Source organism: Rhinoderma darwinii, chromosome 10, assembly GCF_050947455.1.
Source record: "Rhinoderma darwinii isolate aRhiDar2 chromosome 10, aRhiDar2.hap1, whole genome shotgun sequence".
NCBI lineage: Eukaryota > Metazoa > Chordata > Amphibia > Anura > Rhinodermatidae > Rhinoderma > Rhinoderma darwinii.
Window position 1 is genome coordinate 96144661 of NC_134696.1, and position 20251 is coordinate 96164911.

A 20251-nucleotide genomic window follows, 5' to 3' on the forward strand; every position below is an offset into this window, starting at 1 on the left:
GTACCTCAGGGGCTCTGTAAATGCGCCATGTAACCGAAATACCAATCAAGCAAAGTCTGCATGCCAAGTAGCGCTCCTGCCATTCTAAGCCTTGCCGTGTGTTCAAACAAAAGGTCGGGGTGCTTTTTCTCTTTTATTCCATGTAAAAATTAGAAAATGTTATGTTTTTTCATTAAAAAAAGTGGCTTTTCATCTTCACATACTAATTCTAATTAATTCAGCAAAAAAAAACTGTGGGGTCAAAATGCTAACTATACTCCTAGAAAAATTCCTTGAGGGGTGTAGTTTCCAAAATGGGGTCTCTTTTGGAGTGTTTCCACTGTTTTTGTCCCTCCAGTGCATTGCAAACACGACATGGCACCGAAAACCTTTACAGCAAAATCTGCGCTCCAAAATCCAAATGGCGCTCCTTCCCTTCTAAGCCCTGCTGTGGGTCTAAACAGCCATTTATAACCGCATTATGAGTATTACCGTAATCAGGAGAAATTGCTTTACAAATGTTGGGGTGCTTTTTCTCCTTTATTCCTTGTAAAAATTAGAAAAGTATTTTTTCAGATCAAAAAGTTATTTATTTTTACAGACTAATTCAAATAAATTTAGCAAAAAAACTATGGGGTTAAAAATGCTAACTATAGCCCTTGATACATTCCTTGAGGGATTTAGTTTCCAAAATTGGGTCACTTTGGGGGGTTTCCACTGTTTTGGTACCACAAGACCTCTTCAAACTTGACATGGCGCCTAAAATATATTCTAAAAAAATGCCCCAAAATCCACTAGGTGCTCTTTTGCTTCTGAGGCTTGTGCTTCAGTCCATTACCACACTAGGGTTACATGTGGGATATTTCTAAAAACTGTAGAATCTGAGCAATAAATATTGAGTTGCATTTCTCTGGTAAAACTTTCTGTATTAGAAAAAAAAATTATTACCAATGAATTTTGTCAAAAAAAAATGACATTTGTAAATTTCACCTTTACTTTGCTTTAATTCCTGTGAAACGCCTAAAGGGTTAAAACACTTCCTGAATGCTGTTTTAAATACTTTGAGGGGTGCAGTTTTTAAAATGGGGTGTTTTATGGGGGTTTCAAATATATGGGGCCCTCAAAGCCACTTCAGATCTGAACTGGTACTTGAAAAAATAGCCTTTTAAAATTTTCTTGAAAATGTGTCAAATTGCTGCTAAAGTTCTAAGCCTTGTAATGTCCTAGAAAAATAAAAGGACGTTAAAAAAAAAGATGCAGACATAAAGTAGATATATGGGAAATGTTAATTAGTAAATATTTTGGGTGGTATCACTATCTGTTTTATAAGCAGATACATTTAAATTTAGAAAAATCATAATTTTTGCACATTTTCTCAAAATGTTGGTGTTTTTTACAAAAAATTTATGAATTTATTGACCACATTTTTCCACATAAAGTCAAATATGTCACGAGAAAAAACAATCCCAGAATCGCGTCTCTATTGTAGTCATAGGATTTATCCTGCCTGGAGCTTCAAGATTGGGATATGGTGCAGAGCTCCGAGGTACTACAAGGACCAGAACAACTGCACACACCTTCTCTGGATTGTAGATGGTCTATTGCTTGTGGACTGAGCAGAAACGTCTATAAGACTACAAGTTGGACTGTGTTTCTCTAGTGCTGTTCTAGCGGTGAAAAACTGTATATACTTTTGTTTTAGATGAATAGCATACAAGCAGTTAACAGATGAGTGGACAGTGGACACGAATTAACAGCACCCACTGACCCTATCTGAATACTATACCACAGCAGGGTAAGACAACAACTTGGCAGCAGACCAAATGGACAGGAAAGGCAAACAAACCAATGTAAATAATGATCCCAGGATACACATAAAACCACTATAAAAAAAAATAGATCTCTCAGAGGACCAATAGGTACAAACAAATACACAGACAAGAACAAAGTCACTAACTAGAATCTCAAAACAGTCTAGCACATGTCAGAAACAGTATAACCAGCTCCTGAGTAATACAGGCCTGAAGCATATATAGGGCCAAGAAATGTGCTCCACCCTAATTACCCAGGCAAACCTAAATGATGACCAAATCCAGATTCAGACCAAAGGCATTGCCTAGCAATGCACAAACACATTGAAAACAGAAATCATTGATTAGCAGCAGTTCTGCTGATAATCGTAACACCGCCATTTTGAGCAATTTGTACAGGGCGAATCCCACAATTTTTGAATTTGCCAAAATCAAAAAGTTTTGGGAAATATGTAACAAGTTCGATTCATGTAGAATCACTTTGCTTATCTTCACTCTTAGCCCTTTTAGGATTGGGGGTGTTTTTTTTTGGGCCTTGATGCAGAGAGAAAATACATTTATTTTATAATGCTTTCTTCTAAAGGTGATTTCTATTTTTTTATATTATTGCTTAGTTTACCCGAAAATCTAATTTATTTAATTATTTATTTTTTTGCAGGACATATAGGACTTTCTTATTATTTCAAATTTGAGGTGATATAATTTAATTTTGTAGATTTTATTTAGGAAAAAATAGTCTGAAAAAGGAAAAATATAATTTTTTGCCTAATTTTTTCTTGTTTTGTTTTAGGGTAGTTTGGTTAATCAACAGTATTAGGCCCAAAAATAAATCCTCCCGTTCTCCAGTGAATAGTGGAGATTGGCTACTCTTGACCTGTGGCAGACTTTTAGGGAGGTTGCAATTCTGGAAAACATAACCTTACAATTGCTTTGGACTCTAAATGTGTCTAATAAGATGTAGTAGTAGATAATCACCTTCTCAGTCACAAACATCCTATGATAAACATTGCATAGTTAAAGGTTTATTCCCATCTAAGACATTTATAACATATCCCATGGAATACACCTTTAATATGGTTCTCTCCTCATGCTGAGCATTTCTGCGGCTGTAAAACATCCTGACACCATCAATCCTTCCTTTGATCTCTATGGAATCATTGTGAGGTTTCACAATTCTAGTTATAAGCTGCACTTTGCATAATTTCCATGTATAAATGTGCCTTCTCAGATCTGGTGATATATGACATAATGTCTGGGTTTGCTGTCAGTCACCCCACTGAACAACACAATAGAAAACATTACTATGGCGCTTATACAGTGCCAGCATATTCTGCAGCGGATTCTGAAGTTCTCATAAGGCACAAAAATGTAAGATTTTTGGATAAACCCATGCAAACATAGAAAGAACATACAAACTCCATGCAGATGTTGTCCTTGGTAAAATTCAAAGCCAGAACTCCAGAACTGCCATGTAACCATGCTAACCACTGAACAACCACGCCAAATAACCCTTACATTTTGTGTCCCTTTAAGTCTTCTGTAGAAAACAATAGATACGGATATCATGACCAGATCTGCTCTACTTGAGAGCATCAAGTAACTCGGTCTACTGCCTGGTTTGTTTGTGAAATACTATATTTAACGATGAGCGAGTCAATTCTACACAAATCAAATTTTGTCCCAATCACCCAAAAGTTTTAAATTTGGTCAGGTACAAAGAAATATAGGATCACATGACCTGGGACAGGCTTCCCAAAATGAGTTACACCTCCCTCTACCCATATTTGTTGCTGTCACGTTAAAATTACTGATGCTAGCTTGGCATTAAAGATCTTAAAAGGGGTTGATTTTACTTGAATTTAATACTAGAAGACATCAGAGAGTCAGACACGAGTTTTCATGGAAATCGACACACTTTCAATTCGCAACAAATTTATTCTGATCAATCAAACGGCTGATTCGATCGAATCTGATACAAAACAAATTTGGGATATTCGCTCATCTTCAACCATAATAACACCATGTAGCTCACTATTTCTTCTCATTCTTTACCCACTGGTTCTAGGGTGAAGAACGAGGAGATTCCTTAGACTTCGCACCTACGTTTAGTCATTGTCAAACGAATTTAGTGAGAATCAAAACAAACTATCAAACAACTCCTCATACAGTTGTAGCCGTCTTTACCTTGATTTTTAACGCATTAAATAAACAGTGACTAGATCTCTTATCTTGACTTTTTCAGTGACTTTTCAATGGCTTTTGTTGTGTGATATCACGCTGCAGCAAGTTATCAGAATCAAGTTAAAGATGGCTACATTCGTATTTCAGCTTCCTAGACCTCTGTAAGTGTGATAAAGGTGGAGTGGGACTTTAGGGTTAACTGCACTCATACCTGAATTTTCAGGTTGTAAGAACTTCTTGGCTGCTGAATTATTTGTATTTGCGTTCATAAATATTTGTTCTAGTGACTCCACAAGGATGATCATTAATGTTATCAAGAAGGTTTTGCTTCCAGACATTCTGCCTTATGATGGATAAAGTCAATGTGATTCCTTCATAGCATCAGAACTATTCTAATGAAGACAACCTAATTATATATGCCCTATTAGGGCGCACGAATGTCATAGGAAGCTCGCTCCTCTATTAGCCAGAGTGTAGAGTCGGTTTCAAAGAGTCACTAGCTCTGGCGGACCCTGCCCCTCCAAGGCATTCTAATGACAGTCATGTAATACTACAATATATAGTCAGCCACATCTTCCCTCCAGAGATAACAGCTGAGCTCTGGGATTCTCTGAAGCCCATGGCAATCAGCTGATCGCTGGCCCGGCTTTAATTTCAGAAGTTATTATTAAGGTGGGACAACCCTTTAACCCCTTAGTGACCAGCCCATTTTAGGCCTTAATGACCAAGCTATTTTATTCGTTTTTCTATAGTCGCATTCAAAGAGCTATAACGTTTTTATTTTTTCGTCTACATAGCTGTATGAGGACTTGTTTTTTGCGGGATTAGTTGTGCTTTTTAATGGCACCATTTTTGGGTACATATAATTTTTATATTAACTTTTATTAACCTTTTTGGGGGGGATTATAAAAAAAAACTGAAATTCCGCCATTGTTCTATGCGTTTTTAAATTGACGCCGTTCACTGTGCGACGTAATTAACATGTTACCTTTATTCTATGGGTCGGTACGATTACGGCGATACCACATATGTGGAGGTTTTTTTATGTTTTACGACTTTTGCACAATAAAAACACTTTTGAACTAAAATTATTTGTTTTTGCATCGTCGCTTTCCAAGAGCCGTAATTTTTTTATTTTTCCATCAATGTAGTGATTTTTTGGGCTTGTTTTCTGCGGGACAAGACGTAGTTTTGAGTGGTACTGTTTTGGGGTACATGGGACTTATTGATTCATTTTTATTATGACTTTTTTGGGGGGCAATGGAAAAAAATTGCAATTTCGCCATAGTTTTTGGCGTTTTTTTTTTACGGTGTTCACTTTGCGGTTTAAATGACATATTAACTTTATTAATGGAGTCATTACGGTCGCGGCGATACCACATATGTGTACTTTTTTTTTTTTTTTACACTTTTACTAAATAAAACCACTTTTTATGGAAAAAAATGGTTTTATTTATTTTTTTACTGTACTTTTTATTAATAATCTTTATTTCACTTTGATGACTGATTTTATTAGTCCCACTAGGGGACTTTACTGTGCGATGTTCCGATCGCTGCTATAATGCTCTGGTATACTTCGTATACCAGAGCATTATTGCCTGTCAGTGTAAATCTGACAGGCAATCTGTTAGGACGTGCCTCCGGCGCGTCCTAACAGGCATATGTCCAGGGCAGACCTGGGGGCTTTTATCAGTCCCCCGGCTGCCATGACACCCCATCGGAGACCCGCGATTTCATTCGCGGGCCGCCGATGGGTGAGAGAGGGAGCGCACTTCCTCTGTAAACAAAGTTAAATGCCGCGGTCGCTATTGACGGCGGCATTTAACGGGTTAAACGGCCGTGATCTAAGTAAACTTCGATCGCGGGCGTTGGAGCAGGAGCTCAGCTGTCATCAGACAGCAGAGCCCCGACTCCTGCCTGCACGGGAGACCCGTGCAGGACTTAGACTAGGCTGACGTGAAAAGGCGTCAGCCTAGCCTAAAGCCCAGTAGTAAATGACGTGAAAAGGCGTATTAGTGGTCACTAAGGGGATTCCTGACACAAGAACACAAACTAATTTCTTATTAGACACATTAGACCTTTGACAATTGGTGGCATTAGTTTCTGTCTGTCTCTTTCACTGGCTCATAAAGAAATCCTCATCCTACTAGACGAATATTGTAAGGTGATAGAGCAGGACATGAAAAGGTGTGGTTATTGGATTGGGTCAGGTTTATGAGTTAGACACGAACAACATTTTCTTCTCATCCTAGAAATTTAAGACTTCGGGAAGCATACAAAAACAATTTAAAGGTCCATTAGATGGGCTGTAATTCACATTTCATGGACTTCTATGAAAGTTGCAAAATGAAAAATTCTGCAATTTGGACATCAAAATTGTCCAATTGGCCCAAACAATTTGTTAATCAAAAATTCCTGTTAGTCCCACGTTTACCACACTACTATAAGCTTTCTCTCTCCCTAAGTCCTTTTACATTGCTTTGTTCAGATGGTTTCCTTCCACATCCTGAGCATCGCTACCACCTAACAACTTCAGATCACCATAAATCCTCCACTAGACGCCTCCAGTAAATAGAAGAAACATGGTACAGTGGTTGTATGAGGTCAATTGGTTAGGGTGAAGGTTGGCTACTTTTTTTTTTTTTTTTTTTTTTTTTTTTTTTTTTTTTTTTTCGCTGAAAATCTCTTTATTGGAAAACAAGAACAAGATTTACAGATAACTTAAGCTGGGATATTTGCCAACACATTTGTCATGTATGTACAAGGCAAACATCCATGACAAAGTGCCATGCTAAAGAACGGGGGAGGTCAGGGGGTAGAAACACACTTATAAATACGGTTTAGAGTTTCTAGAGGCAAGCCAAGTGCAGAATACTCTTCATGTTCGTCTGTACATCAGAAAAGTATCCCAAGAACTGGACCAAGACAACATTTAAGAATAAGCCTTATGTATAAAACAGTGATCAGTGTGGCCCATATCCATCAGATCGCAGGGTTCATATTCAAGTAATCTGATTGGACAGACTTTAATAGGACAGTTTTTATATACGAGACCCAAACTATTCTCACACAATGAAGTAGTCGAACATTTAACAGAACTACCACAATAAAGCTACAAGACTGAATAGTCGCACGTTAAGGCGGCTGCACACACTGCGGGCAACCTGAAAAATATGGCTGTTTCCCTTACCAAGCGACACTATAGAGTGATGCCGCCAAACTAAAGGCTGGCCCATGTGTGATTTGTTTCACCATGTAGACCTAGCCTAAGGGTCCTTTTACACCAGCCCATTTTGGCTGATCAACGAGACAGCTTGTTGATGGGCGCTAGTTTGCTCCTTTCACACGGAGCTATGTATGAGGTGGAGCGCTCCTTACTGCGATCGCTCATCTCCATGCCATTCTATCACATCGGCGGGACGTCTCCCCGTTTACACAGGGAGATGTGCTGGAGACAACGATAATATTTATACTGTAAAACTATAAGATCAGCCGATGAATGAGCATTTGATCGTTCGTCGGCTGATGGTTGCCCTGTTTGCACAGGGCAGGGATCAGGAACTAGCATTCTGTGAATGATAGCTTGCCCAATAATTGGCCCGTGTAAAAGGGCCCCAAATCAACACAAAGAACAAAGTGGCTGCACACTGAAGAAACCTGCAACTTCTTGTTTGTCATCAGCCATAGTATAATTCTTGCTACTATTAACAAAATCGCTTTAGAATGAAATAAATTATAATGCAACAAATTAGAACTTCTGACACTGGAGACATGTTAAACGAACAATTAAAGTAGAAAAACCATCAAGCACCCGCAATAACCAGCAGGTCAATTTACAAGGATCATAATTTGGCAAACCATTGTGTAGCTGAAAAAGCGAGAGCTGCATGTTATAGATGCTTGATGGGTCGGCGCAAGACTAAGAATCGACATAAAAAAAAATACAAAGTTCAATTTTATCCGGTATATAAGAGACACTGATGACATTACGGTGACCGATATCGCCTTGTTTAGGTCTTCAGGGCTGAATGCAAGTGCTATGATTATGCCACCGAGGCGCACCTTCACATAGGACTGTTCTAAGTGCTGGTTTCCTTGCTCATTTTGTATAAGCAATCAACAGGAATATAAATTAAAAAAAAAAACGCATTAATTTTTGTACTGGGATGTGATGTGAGCAGTAGACGTTAGCGCAGGATAGGAAACCGATGCGTGCGCCTAATGTAAAGGTACCGGGCCGATTCAATGTTCATTTCACAAGTCCAGAGAGGTCAGGTCACTAAAATCACAATCAAAGAGTTCACTTACACCCTCGCTGTTCTCCAGCCCAAAGTGGTACTCGTGAGAGAGGGGTGGAGACAAACTGATGAACTCATCACAGAGAAAATCAGGCAGGACGGCTGCGGTGACCGGGGACAGGTGGAGGTCTGTGGAGTAACCCAAGGGGAGATCCGTCTCCGGTGATAGTAACGACTCTTGCTCACAAGGAAGCAACCCTAGGCCAATATCCTGAGCGGGTGCTAGAAGCGTGGGCCCATTTGGGCTCTGTGTGCTGGGCGAGGTGTTAGGAGTTGCTGCCTTGGTGGGGCTTTTGACAGGACTGCAAACACCAGAGGAGTCATCTGGACAGAGGAACACATCAATGGGTCCACGGGTACTTTTAAGAGAAATCTGCAGGCCCTCTGTGGGATCTGAAACTTGCATCTGTGTTTCTGGAGGAGCTTTTATCACCATCAACATGCGCTCTGAGGGGTCAGCAATGCTGCGAAGGTCCTGGCAAGTTACATATCCCAATTGTTGGCTCTCGGACTCTTCAGTGAGCAGTTTCAGCTGCGTGGTGCACATGTGAAGCCATTCATCCAGCTGCTGCTCCGTGGCCAGAAGATCCTGACAATCTTTCGCCAACATCTGGTATCTACTGCTGGACTCCACGAGTGATCTGTTCCCCAGCCATTGAATGTGGTTTTTAGATTTTTTGGTGATCAGGTGGATCCCCTCAAGCACATTGGTGATGTCGTAGATCCTCCTCTTCTGCACATTCAGCACCTGGGCAGCCCAGTTTAAGTCCACCACTCCATCTGCAGACTTGCTAAGAAGTTCCAGAAATCTCTTGGTCGTAAGGTTCAAAGATGTCTCATAACGAGAGCGCTCTCCGGGAGACTTCACTCCTCTAACAGGATTTCTGGTCTTCCCACGTGGTGTCTGAAGGCCTTCTGGAATATACCTGTGTCCGGCCTCCAAATCCAGCTTCCTCTTCACCGGAGGACGGCCGAGTGTTGGTTTCTGCCCGGCACATCCTGGGCTTGGTCCTTGGGGGGTAGTGAACAGCATGAGCTCAGCCTCACTGAGGCCGGAGTTTGTGAGGACCTCTCCTGGGACATCTGGGGTGGAGATGATGACGATCTGTTGCTCTGCCACATGGAAGGTGCCACCAGCTTCCCAAACTGCCCCTAGATCTCCTTCAACGCAGCCATAAGTTACCCCAAAGTTCTGGGACATGATCAGAGGGGTTATTCCCTCAGTTTCCCAAAAAGTCTTAATCTCATGTCCTCAATTAAAGCCAAGCCTACATCCGAGGCTTAATCTAGAAAAATTGGAAATCTGAATCCAATAATGGACGTCCAACCAAATCTGTCAGTCTTCAACAAGCAGTACCCATATCAGGAGGAGAACACGGGGAAAAACCTGGAAAAAACCAACGTAGCGAATCCGCTTGTAAAAAATAAAAAAAACGCAGGACATTTATTGAAACTTATAAAAGTTTAAAGGATCCAATAAAACATGGGCACCTTGGTGTAGGAGGTTATACGCCACAGCGGAGGTACTCCCATCCAATGGCTTCCGAACACAATTGTTTCACATTAACCAAGGGTCCCAGAAATGAAGCCATTGATCGTTACGATGACAACAATTCTTGATCATCTATGGAGGGTCGATGTTTAAAGCCCCATCACAGAAAAATCCAACGGGAAAGATGATCCATAAAGACTGAATCTCAAAGTAGGAAAATACTCCAGTAGGGAATAAAACAATAGATAGGAAACATTCCTACATTAATAATGGATCAATAATGCTACAGGCGATCAGATCGCTCCATAAACAATAGCAAGGTTCTGTGCTGTAGTAAACCCATTCCAAGCCAATAGGAAAAGGCTATTAAAACAGATGCAAATGTCGGCGCTAATGAATCAATATATTCATCTATATTGCAGGATTCCAAGTGCTAAAAGTCACAACGTGCATTCCGATCGGAGACGCTGGGATAAAACGCATACAAGCCGCATTTGTTATTGAAGTTCCAGCACTTTTAGGCCAGTTCCCATCAAACGTCCGGAGACATCACAATCCATTGACTGACTTATTGAGGCTTTCCATAGAGAGCCGGAGACTCCGCGCAGCGTCCGGCCGGGGCAGTAGGTAGAAGAAGTGGTGCCTGAAGCCCGTTGTCCCAGGAGCGCTATTGTTATCGCCCCCCAGCTGATCCCCGGATCTCCCAGCTCTCGCCCATTTGCGCCAGGTTGGCTACTTTTGACCTGTGGCAGACATCTAGGGAGGAAAACATAATCTCACAATTGGTTTGGACTCTTTAATTCTCCACTTAACTGGAATATTAGATAATCTGACACCTCACTAGTCATTAGCGCCCAAACTTTTTGTTCCCTAAATTATGTTTATACAATGTCCAAAATTGCATAGAAAAAAAGGGAGGAGGAGAACCTCCAGCTCACCTTGTAAGTACAAATGGAATGCTCAGTATGTGGAAAAAAACATATTAAAGGATTATTTCCAATTAGGACATTTATTGCGTATCCCATAAATATGGCATAAATGTCTTCCTGCCGCCGTTCCTGCCGCCATACAACATCCTGACACCTTCAATCCACTACCACCACCAGCCACTGGTATAGATACTTCGATACTGGTTTCATGGTTGTATGCAGTTATGGTTTCTCTAAAGAAATCCCAACTTTGATTTATTGGATCTAGAAGTTTTTTCGACCTAGCACATTATTTTGTCCGGAGTATTTGGTGTCTGTCTGTAAGTAACCAGAACTTGACCCAGCCTCCTACCATTGTTCACTATGGAATAATTGGGTGGTTTTGACAATTCTAGTTATAAGCTGGACTTTGCATAATAGCCACGTGTAAATGTGCCTTCTCAGATCTGGTGATATGTGATAAAGTCTGGGCCTGTTGTCAGTCATCCCACTAAAGAACGCAACAGAATATATTATAATGTTTCTTATAGAGCACCAACATAGTCTACAGCACTGTACAGGAGTCATGTCCCCAGTGGGATTCACATAAATTCCATATTTGTATGTTTTTGGAATAAACACATGCAAATATAGGAAAAACAAATAGACTGCATGCAGATTTTTTCCTTGCTTGGGTTCAAACCCAGGACCAGCCAAGGACCAGCACTGTAAGATCACAATGCTTACCACTAAGCCACGCTGCCTGATACACTTTAGATTTACTGACCATTTAAGTCTTCCAAGAAATAATAGATATAAAAAAAGGTCTACTTGTGTTGTATTAAGACTGTAGTATCCCATTTATTTCCCTTGCACCTGACCTTATTATGACCAGATCTACTCAATTCGATGTGTAGACTGTCTCCCCACGTGGCCTAGCGTAGCTTGGCCTGTTGCCTGGTCTGTCTAGTACCATCATGCCACCATGTAGCGTAGCTCATTGTAAAGGTGCCCATACACCTTTGATAGCTGTTGGTAGATTGTTATACTTCCCTACTCCCCCAACAACAACAAGCAGGCTCAACTAGTGTTTACATTGGGGAGATGGGTATAGCCACTGCCAGACTACTCTTAAGACCTGTGAGAAGAAAGGATCAAACATAATGAAATCCAACATGTCCGTTCCTTCTTTGCCCCAACATTTTCATTGAGTGAGAGTCAGGATACCCCATACACATTAGATAATCAGCTGCTCATGTTGAAAATGGTGGGTTTAAATAATTTTCCACTAATGTGAATTTGCACATTTAGAGACGTTAGAAACTTTTGAATAAAATAGCCCTCGGATGAGTTAACTTGCCAGTTGTTATCATCTCTTAAACACATGACATGAAGTTTGCCTTGGCATAATGGAGACAATATTGACACATGATATTTGATTTAACAGAAATAGAGATCCAGCCCGGATTTCAGTGTATAAATACAATAGTCATATGTATCCCACATACAGAGAGTCAGAATTGTGTAACTTCACTTTGTATCAACCATGATGAGATCCTTCATCATCTCTCTTACTATCTTCTGTGCCATCTCATGCACAGGTAAGACAATATCTGTTGTGGTAGGTAGACTCTTCCTGTAGACTCATTCAAGTAGACGACTGTATATGTATAGGATAGGTGCTGTATATTACTCTTTATGAATGTATTATTTATGTCCTATCCAAAGACAGCCACCAATACTCAACAGAGGTCTACAAGATTTTACTTAAAGACCAAAATGTAACTCAAATTATGTTATGTATATTAAAGGGAACATCTCAGCAGGTCCCATATTCTAATTTATTTCCTTGGTATATTGCGCCCTCTTTGGATATAAAACTATTGATCCTGTTTTCTTGGGAGGAACCATTTCGCCTTGAAGCTGGTCACTCGGAGGAGGACAATCCATCTACATCTTGTTTTCTTTCAGTGTTTTTACTATGAATAAATTAAAAAACATAAAAACAATCCCATAATAAGATAATGTTCTGTCTCCTAGGTCTTGCTCTTAAATGTCTTGAATGTATACAAAAAAACAGTGACACATGTCATGGGGTCTCAGTTGAGTGTCCAAACTCTGCAGAATGTTTGGTGGTCTCCGAGTTCTATCATTACGGTGAGTATTTTATGACATATTTTAAAGAACTCAAGACCCAGAGTGAGGTTTTAATTGGGTACGACTGTGATGAATGCAGAGGGGCACATTATAATAGAAAGCATAATAATGGCATCCTTGGGCACTCCACTGACTAAAAGAGGAAGGGTCCCGAGTGGGGGACCTCTATGATATGGAGATGACTAAAAAGGGGCGTATGGAAAAGGGTTCTCTATATAAGATATTGTTCTTTGACTCTATTATTTATTGAAAACAAAAGGAGAGGGAAACAAAAACCCAGCCCTAACGTCCTATATGCCAATAGCCGGTGGCATAATGGAGCCCATTTTGATTTTTGCTTTGGGACCACCTCTCTTCTATATTAGTATATATGAGAATTGTACTCTGACCTTGTATTTTGACATTGACCTGATGATTCCTGATAATTAACCCTTTTTCTCATCCCAGGTAGTTCCATATATCACTCCATTAAAAGAAGCTGCAATCCCGGGGTACCCTGCAACACATCGCAGTACAGCTCAAATTTTATTAATATAAAATTAGCAGCTTATTTGCACTGCTGTACAGGAGACAATTGCAACACAGATAACTACCAAAGTAAGTGCTTAATTTCTGATATTTTTACAGATGTAGTAGAGATGAATTTGTCATGCAACTCTTTGGGGCTGTATTGTGATAATATCTGGGTTATATTAGAGCAGTAAATTTACGCACAGGCCTATGTCAATCTACAGATCACATATTTTTATATCAATTAAGCTCCACATTTGAATAACTGGATAAATAGTTAGCAAATGTAAAATGTTTATTCCTATGCATACTTGTTTTTTTCTTCTGCAGTATATAAATCTATTTACTGTTGCTAATTGGAAACCATCAATAAACTGCTGTTGATGGATTTGTCTTTCTAATTTATGCACCTTTTTGGTACTTATATAGCACATAATGGTGTCCTGCTGTGAATTTGCTTTAGATCAAATTTAGGGCCTGTTCACATCATCACTGTATTCAGTTGAGGGGATCCGTCTGAGCTTTCCATCAGGGGAACCCCTCAATGGAAAGGTAAATGGAAACCACAGCTTCTGTTTGCATCATCAATGATCTCAATGGTGACAGAAACTTTACTAATGGTTTTTGTTTGTCACCGTTGTGAAAGGGTTCTATTGTTTTTGACGGAATCAATAGCGCCGTCGACTCTTTATTAACACCATATCACCTCCTATAGCTCATGTTTTTAGTACATGAATAACAAATATCAGTGGATTATTCATCATTTAATTAGACCATTTAGATGTAAATGTATTAGTAAGTATCAGGTATTCATGTGTTAATGATATGGGATGTCCTTGGTATTCTCAATAATACAAATAAAGTTATAATAAAATCTGTACAGAGCAGCCTTTTGATGGTTTCCATGTAGTAACTAACTTCTTATTTACACAATGATCAGTGACTACATCTTATCTACAGCGCACAGTGTATTCCGGAGGAGTCACTAAGCCACTGCCTGTCTCTATGATTTCTGTTAACATCAGAGTCTCAGACTGGCCTTAATTCTTTCCCCACCTCTGTCTTCTAGTGCCCCCTGAGGAAGAAGAGCACAATGGAAGGCTGTGCACATCTTGTTATATAGATGAATTGAAAGAATGTGTCAGTGACCACACCATTAAATGTTTGAATGAAGAAGACAAATGTGTTGATTTTATTGGAAGATTCCTAGATCCAGGTATTATATATATATATATATTGCTTATATTCCATATTATCGGATATGTCTGACTTTATAGATGACGTGTAGAATCTTGAGAGGTGCCAAGATACATTAAATAAGGATACAATAGCCCCAGTCATCAGCCGTAGTCTGTGGGGAACCCAGCAGCAAATGTAAAATTTCCATGCAGCACGACCACAGGAGAAATGAAACATTACACAGTTCCAATGAAAATCAATGGACTCTCCGTGTAATACATGGACATGTTGAGTCTTTCAGAGTGAGAGATGCTGGTCGTCGCTTTCCGCTTTAGCTACTAGATTAGGGAGCTAATGGGGGAATTGATTGTTCAGTAATACCTAATAGAAAATCCATTTTCAAATATCCTAAATCAGACAATCCCTTTAATAGATAAAGATTTTATTCACAGTTGAACCAAATACAGCGCGGCTATCATCAAGGCTTGATGATAGCAGAGCTGTATTTGGTTCAACTTTTCCATTTTTATATATGCCTGAAAGAGCGGTTGCCGTGTGTGTTACCGGTTCCGGACCTAGCTGCAGCTTAATCATAAATTATTACCTTGTCTACAGTAGAGTTGTGCCTACCCTTGCACAACCTTAAAGAGGCTCTGTCACCAGATTTTGCAGCCCCTATCTCCTATTGCAGCAGATCGGCGCTGCAATGTAGATTACAGTAACGTTTTGTTTTTTTTCAAAAACAAGCATTTTTGGCCAAGTTATGAGCATTTTTATATTTATGCAAATGAGCCTTTCTTAAGTACAACTGGGCGTGTTTAAAGTAAAAGTCCAAGTGGGCGTGTATTGTGTGTACATCTGGGCGTTTTTACTTGTTTTACTAGCTGGGCATTGTGAATGGAAGTGTATGATGCTGACGAATCAGCATCATCCACTTCTCTTCGTTACCACCCAGCTTCTGGCAGTGCACAGACACACAGCGTTATTTATGGAATAATATTGGGAAATTTGAATTCCTTTTAGTTTCCTAGTATAAAGGTCAAGGTTCATAAAAGTGTACCTGCTGACCGTCCATTTTTTTTAGAACTGTCCTGCAAGTGGGACCACTATGATACAGTGTTAATTTGCATAAAAAGGGGTATTTCTAGGCAGTTTTGGGAGGATTTTGGGTCAGAACAGGGGCAAGGCTTAAAATATTCTCATATATCCAATTACCGGGAGGTATGTGCATAAATGACATCATTGAATAATCTCTAATGTTTTTTATTTACAGGTAATAATATCCTAGAATACAATATGAAGGGGTGCATATCTCCCTTAGCTTGTACACTTAAGTATGAAGGAATAATTGGTTTGCAAGAAATTCAGACTGACAAATTTGAATGCAGTGACTAACAAAATGTTGTAAAGGTTGTAAATAAAACGAATTAAACATTCAAGTCAATGTGTGTCAAAACTTATCCTATATGGGGGAAATCTTAATTATTAATATTATAAAAGGTCGCACTCAAAATCTATTATGCAGCCATTATCATCGGCTATTATAACGTAAGTTTGTGCCACCATCAATTAAATAAGTACTATAGAGTGATCTTTTGTTTGGCCATTCAGTTCTGGCCAGATCCCTTCAGGTCTGATTGGACTTTTCTGGTGACATTGCCCCTTTTAAGTTACCAAAACACCAAGTCAATGGGAGCCAAAGGCTAAGACTAAGTACTTTATTCAGCTAATCAATAGGAACATTGATCTACAGACCAAAACCTTTGCACTTTTACATGTCAAAGTGGCTTGCTAGAAAAAGGACAGGAAAAACCGCTTGGATCAGTATCATTAAATTTCTCTAATATATGTAAAGGCTTTTGAGAGCTGCTATAGGTTACATGGCGTCTAAAACAGTTGTCACCATTTTGTAACCTCCCGTAGGTAAAAGAGGAGACAAAATGAGGAGCACATTACGTGCTGGTTATGTGAACAGTTTTTTTTAATTAAATGTTTCTTTTAATGAGACCTAACATTCAAAAAGTATATATTATTAATTTCAAGCTTTTTCTAAAAAGATTTTTTTATCTATCCGTTTAAAAAAACAAATCCTTAAAGGGATCCTGTCATCAACATCTTACCTGTTAAACTCGCCTGACCCCTCAATGGCCGCAGCTGTCCAGAGTTCGTTCCTGTTCTCTTCTTTCCTGAAGTCCTCCCCTGTCGGTAAATATCGTCGTTTAAACTCTTCCTGCCTTTATGGTAATTATTTTTCCCTCTGGGACGCAGCTTCTTAACCCCGCCCACCGCCGCCACCTGTCCAGCCCTGATTGGCTAAGGAGCTGTCAATCAAAAAGAAGGAGGTGGAGTCCACTCTGAGACGCTGGAGGAATGAAAATCGGACTCTTTTCAGATGAAGATTTGACTCTTTTCTGCTCATTTGCATACGGCGTGGGACCACTGAAAAACGGAATACTAGCGGTACAGAGCTTACTTAGAACATATTTATAGCTTAGATGACAATGATTTTTCACCCACTTTCACCAGGTATTGCTGGCTTTATAGCTAAAATGCTGGTGACAGGTTCCTTTTAAATATTGGAGTTTTCACACTTGCCAAAGGAACATACACAATAGGCTAAAACCTTCTGTTTTCTGCATCTCACTTTTAGGCTTTGCTGTGTAAACAGGGAGAGACTCTGCAGAGTCATCTTATTATCATTAGAGGTTGGGGAATATAAAGTGGTATTCCCATCCCACACGTTTATGGCATATTCACAGTAGATGCCATAAATATCTGATAGATGCGAGTACCACACCTATGTGAAGAATGCGATCTCCTGACCCCACCAACTTGATTGGTGGGGGGGCCGTGGGAGTGATAGAAACAGCCAAGCACACATTCTACAGATGGGTGCAGGTCCCAGAATTGCTATTCGCACCTATTAAACATATTCTGTGGATATGCTGTCAATATAGGAGATAGGAATACACCTTTATTAACAGCTCTATTATACTGTAAGATGGCTACATAAAGCAGAATAGGAACGCCACACACAAAAAAAAAACTCTGTTTACAAATCCCCTGTTCCTCTCTGGTCTCTAGGTGAAGGGATGTACTCCATTACTAACTGGAGAAAATACTAGTCTATGGACATATTTCTGTCCATTAACTTAATTAATTGCAGCTGCACTCAATTCACTGAAACTGTGCAGCTGCCATAAAGCATGCACCCTGATGCACGGCCTATACTTGAAAGAACTGTATGTCTTGAGTATGGCTGCCTATAGGGAATTGCGTGAAAAATAAAAAGTGAATAGCTATTGTTATAAATTGTACAGATAAAACCTAAGGCCGTATACACACGACGGATTTCGCATATCAGGTCCCGCCGCAAAATCCACCGCCGAATTATTAGTGGCGTCGGCAGGAAGATTCCTCCTCCCATTGCCTCCAATGGGAGGTTTGGGTGGAATCCACACGAAGATCGTGTAGGACGCATCTTTTTCCCAGTAGCTGAGCCAAAAACGTCTGAAAATACGGAGCTGTTTTCAAGGGAAAACAGCACTTGATTTTCAGACGTTTTTTGAGCAACTCGCATTAGGGTATGTTCACACGGCAGCCTTCATTACGGCTGAAATTACGGTGCTGTTTTCAGGAGAAAACAGCTCCGTAATTTCAGACGTAATGGCATGTGCTGGCGTTTTTCGCTGCGTCCATTACGGACGTAAATGGAGCTGTTTTTCCATGGAGTCAATGGAAAACGGATCCAATTACGTCTCAAGAAGTGACATGCACTTCTTTGACACGGGCGTCTTTTTTACGCGCCGTCTTTTGACAGCGGCGCATAAAAAAAATGACCGTCGGCACAGAACATCGTAAAACCCATTCAAATGAATGGACAGATGTGTGCCGACGCTTTGGAGCCGTATTTTCTGACATAATTCGAGGCTAAAATGCACCAAATTACATCCGTAAATAGGGTGTGTGAACCCAGCTTTACTTTTTATTCATTATTTAATCAGACCATTTAGATATAAATGTGTTAATAAATATCAGGTATTCATGTGTTAATGATATGGGATGTCCTTGGTATTCTCAATAATTGGGATACAAATAAAGTTGTAATAAAGTCTGTCAAGAGCAGCGATTTTATGGTTTCCATGTAGTAATAAACTTATTTTTTACACAATGATCAGTGACTACATCTTATCTACAGCGCACAGTGTATTCCAGAGGAGTCACTAAACCACTTCCTGTCTCTCTCATTTCTGATTACATCAGAGGCTCAGACTGACTTTAATTCTCCCCCCACCTCTGTCTTCTAGTGTCCCCTGAGCAAGAAGAGCACAATGGAAGGCTGTGCACCTCTTGTTATGGAGATGGAATGGAAGAATGTGTCAGTGACCGCACCGTTAAGTGTTTAAATAAAAAAGACATATGGCTTAATTTTATTGGAAGACTCATAGATCCAGGTATTATAGGGAAATTAAAAAAATTAAAACAAAAAACTTTCCTAATGCTGTAGGTGCTGGGGTACAGTGTTTACCGTTAGTGAGGGAATAGCAATTGTCACATAGGAAGAATCGGTCACTGTCTAATAACCCCCTTTCCCTTTAACCAATCAGAACTTCCCTGTAGCCTAATGCTGACGGCGAGCATTGAGTGGCAGCATATATACAGCTACCAATCCTGTCGCTAAACAGCGCTGCATTACTAGAAATGGTTGCACTTGCCATCTATTCTGCAGCCATTATTATCGGCTATCATAACGTAAGTTTGTGCCACCATCAATGCCACAAATAAATGTATCTTTTGTTTGGCCATTCAGTTCTGGGCCAGATCCCTTCCGGACTGATTGGCCTTTTTTGGGTGACAATGCCCCTTCAACGTTACCGAAGCACCAAGTCAAAGAGATCGAAAGGGCCCCAAACCTGTACTAAGTACTTCATTCAGGTCATGAATAGGGATATCGATCTACGGACCTTAACTTTTGCACTTTTACATGTTGTAAAACATGTTGTATTTATCATGACAACAGAAATAGTTGCAGCATTATGGTATAGGAGAGCACTTTACATGATATCCCCTTCTCTTCATCAAGTTCTGTTCCACATTGCAATTACTAGGGTTATAAAACAAAAACATGTAAACTTTTGGTTTGGGGATAGTGGAGGCATTCAGGTGTCTTTGACAATGACTGGAAGGTAGATTGCTGCAGCAGAAACCTCCTCCAGTGCTCTTTCTTCTATGGAGACCAAGCAATGCTGACCCACTACTTTAGCTAGACATTCTGCCTTCCGACATTCCTGATAATAGTGTAGAGGACTAAGAAGGGAAGAATATAAGGAAAAATTGCAAGAACCTCTCAAATCTAACTTTTGGAATAGATGGAGGGAACCACACAGGGTGGGAAGAGAGGGGATAGCGTGTGGTTCCATGAAAAAAATAAAATAAACTTTATTAATTGGACGGACAAACAAAGAAAAAAAATTCTTATTTTATTTATAAAATGTCCTATGTAGGTCTACATTGATCTTAATGCAAAGGACCCGTAATACTCTACTTTATAGGGGACAAAATTAGCCCTAGTAAATAATAAACATCCAACAGTACGAGCAAACAGTGATTGCTAACATTGAAAGTGCCTGGCACAATTGACGTAAGGTATGACAAATACAATTTCCCTAATGAAATTAGAAGTGCAAGAAGCAGCAAGTGAGATAGCTAGGAGTGATGTCACCATGGCTTTATTGC

At 39.8% G+C, this 20251-nt stretch overlaps 2 protein-coding genes across 2 annotated transcripts; one reads left to right on the plus strand and one right to left on the minus strand.

Moving 5' to 3' along the window:
• Positions 1–7910: 7910 nt before the first annotated feature.
• LOC142662248 (transcription factor E2F1-like) lies at positions 7911–9957 on the minus strand. Its single transcript, XM_075840369.1, has 2 exons — positions 9761–9957; positions 7911–9656 (listed from the first exon to the last, which is right to left on the minus strand). The coding sequence occupies exon 2, from the start codon at positions 9468–9470 to the stop codon at positions 8226–8228; it is 1245 nt and encodes a 414-aa protein (XP_075696484.1). The 5' UTR covers positions 9471–9656; positions 9761–9957; the 3' UTR covers positions 7911–8225.
• Positions 9958–12215: 2258 nt separating this feature from the next.
• LOC142662646 (phospholipase A2 inhibitor gamma subunit B-like) lies at positions 12216–15910 on the plus strand. The gene is made up of 5 exons (XM_075840857.1): positions 12216–12270; positions 12710–12826; positions 13274–13423; positions 14406–14552; positions 15789–15910. The coding sequence occupies exons 1-5, from the start codon at positions 12216–12218 to the stop codon at positions 15908–15910; spliced, it is 591 nt and encodes a 196-aa protein (XP_075696972.1).
• The last annotated feature ends 4341 nt before the right edge of the window (positions 15911–20251 follow it).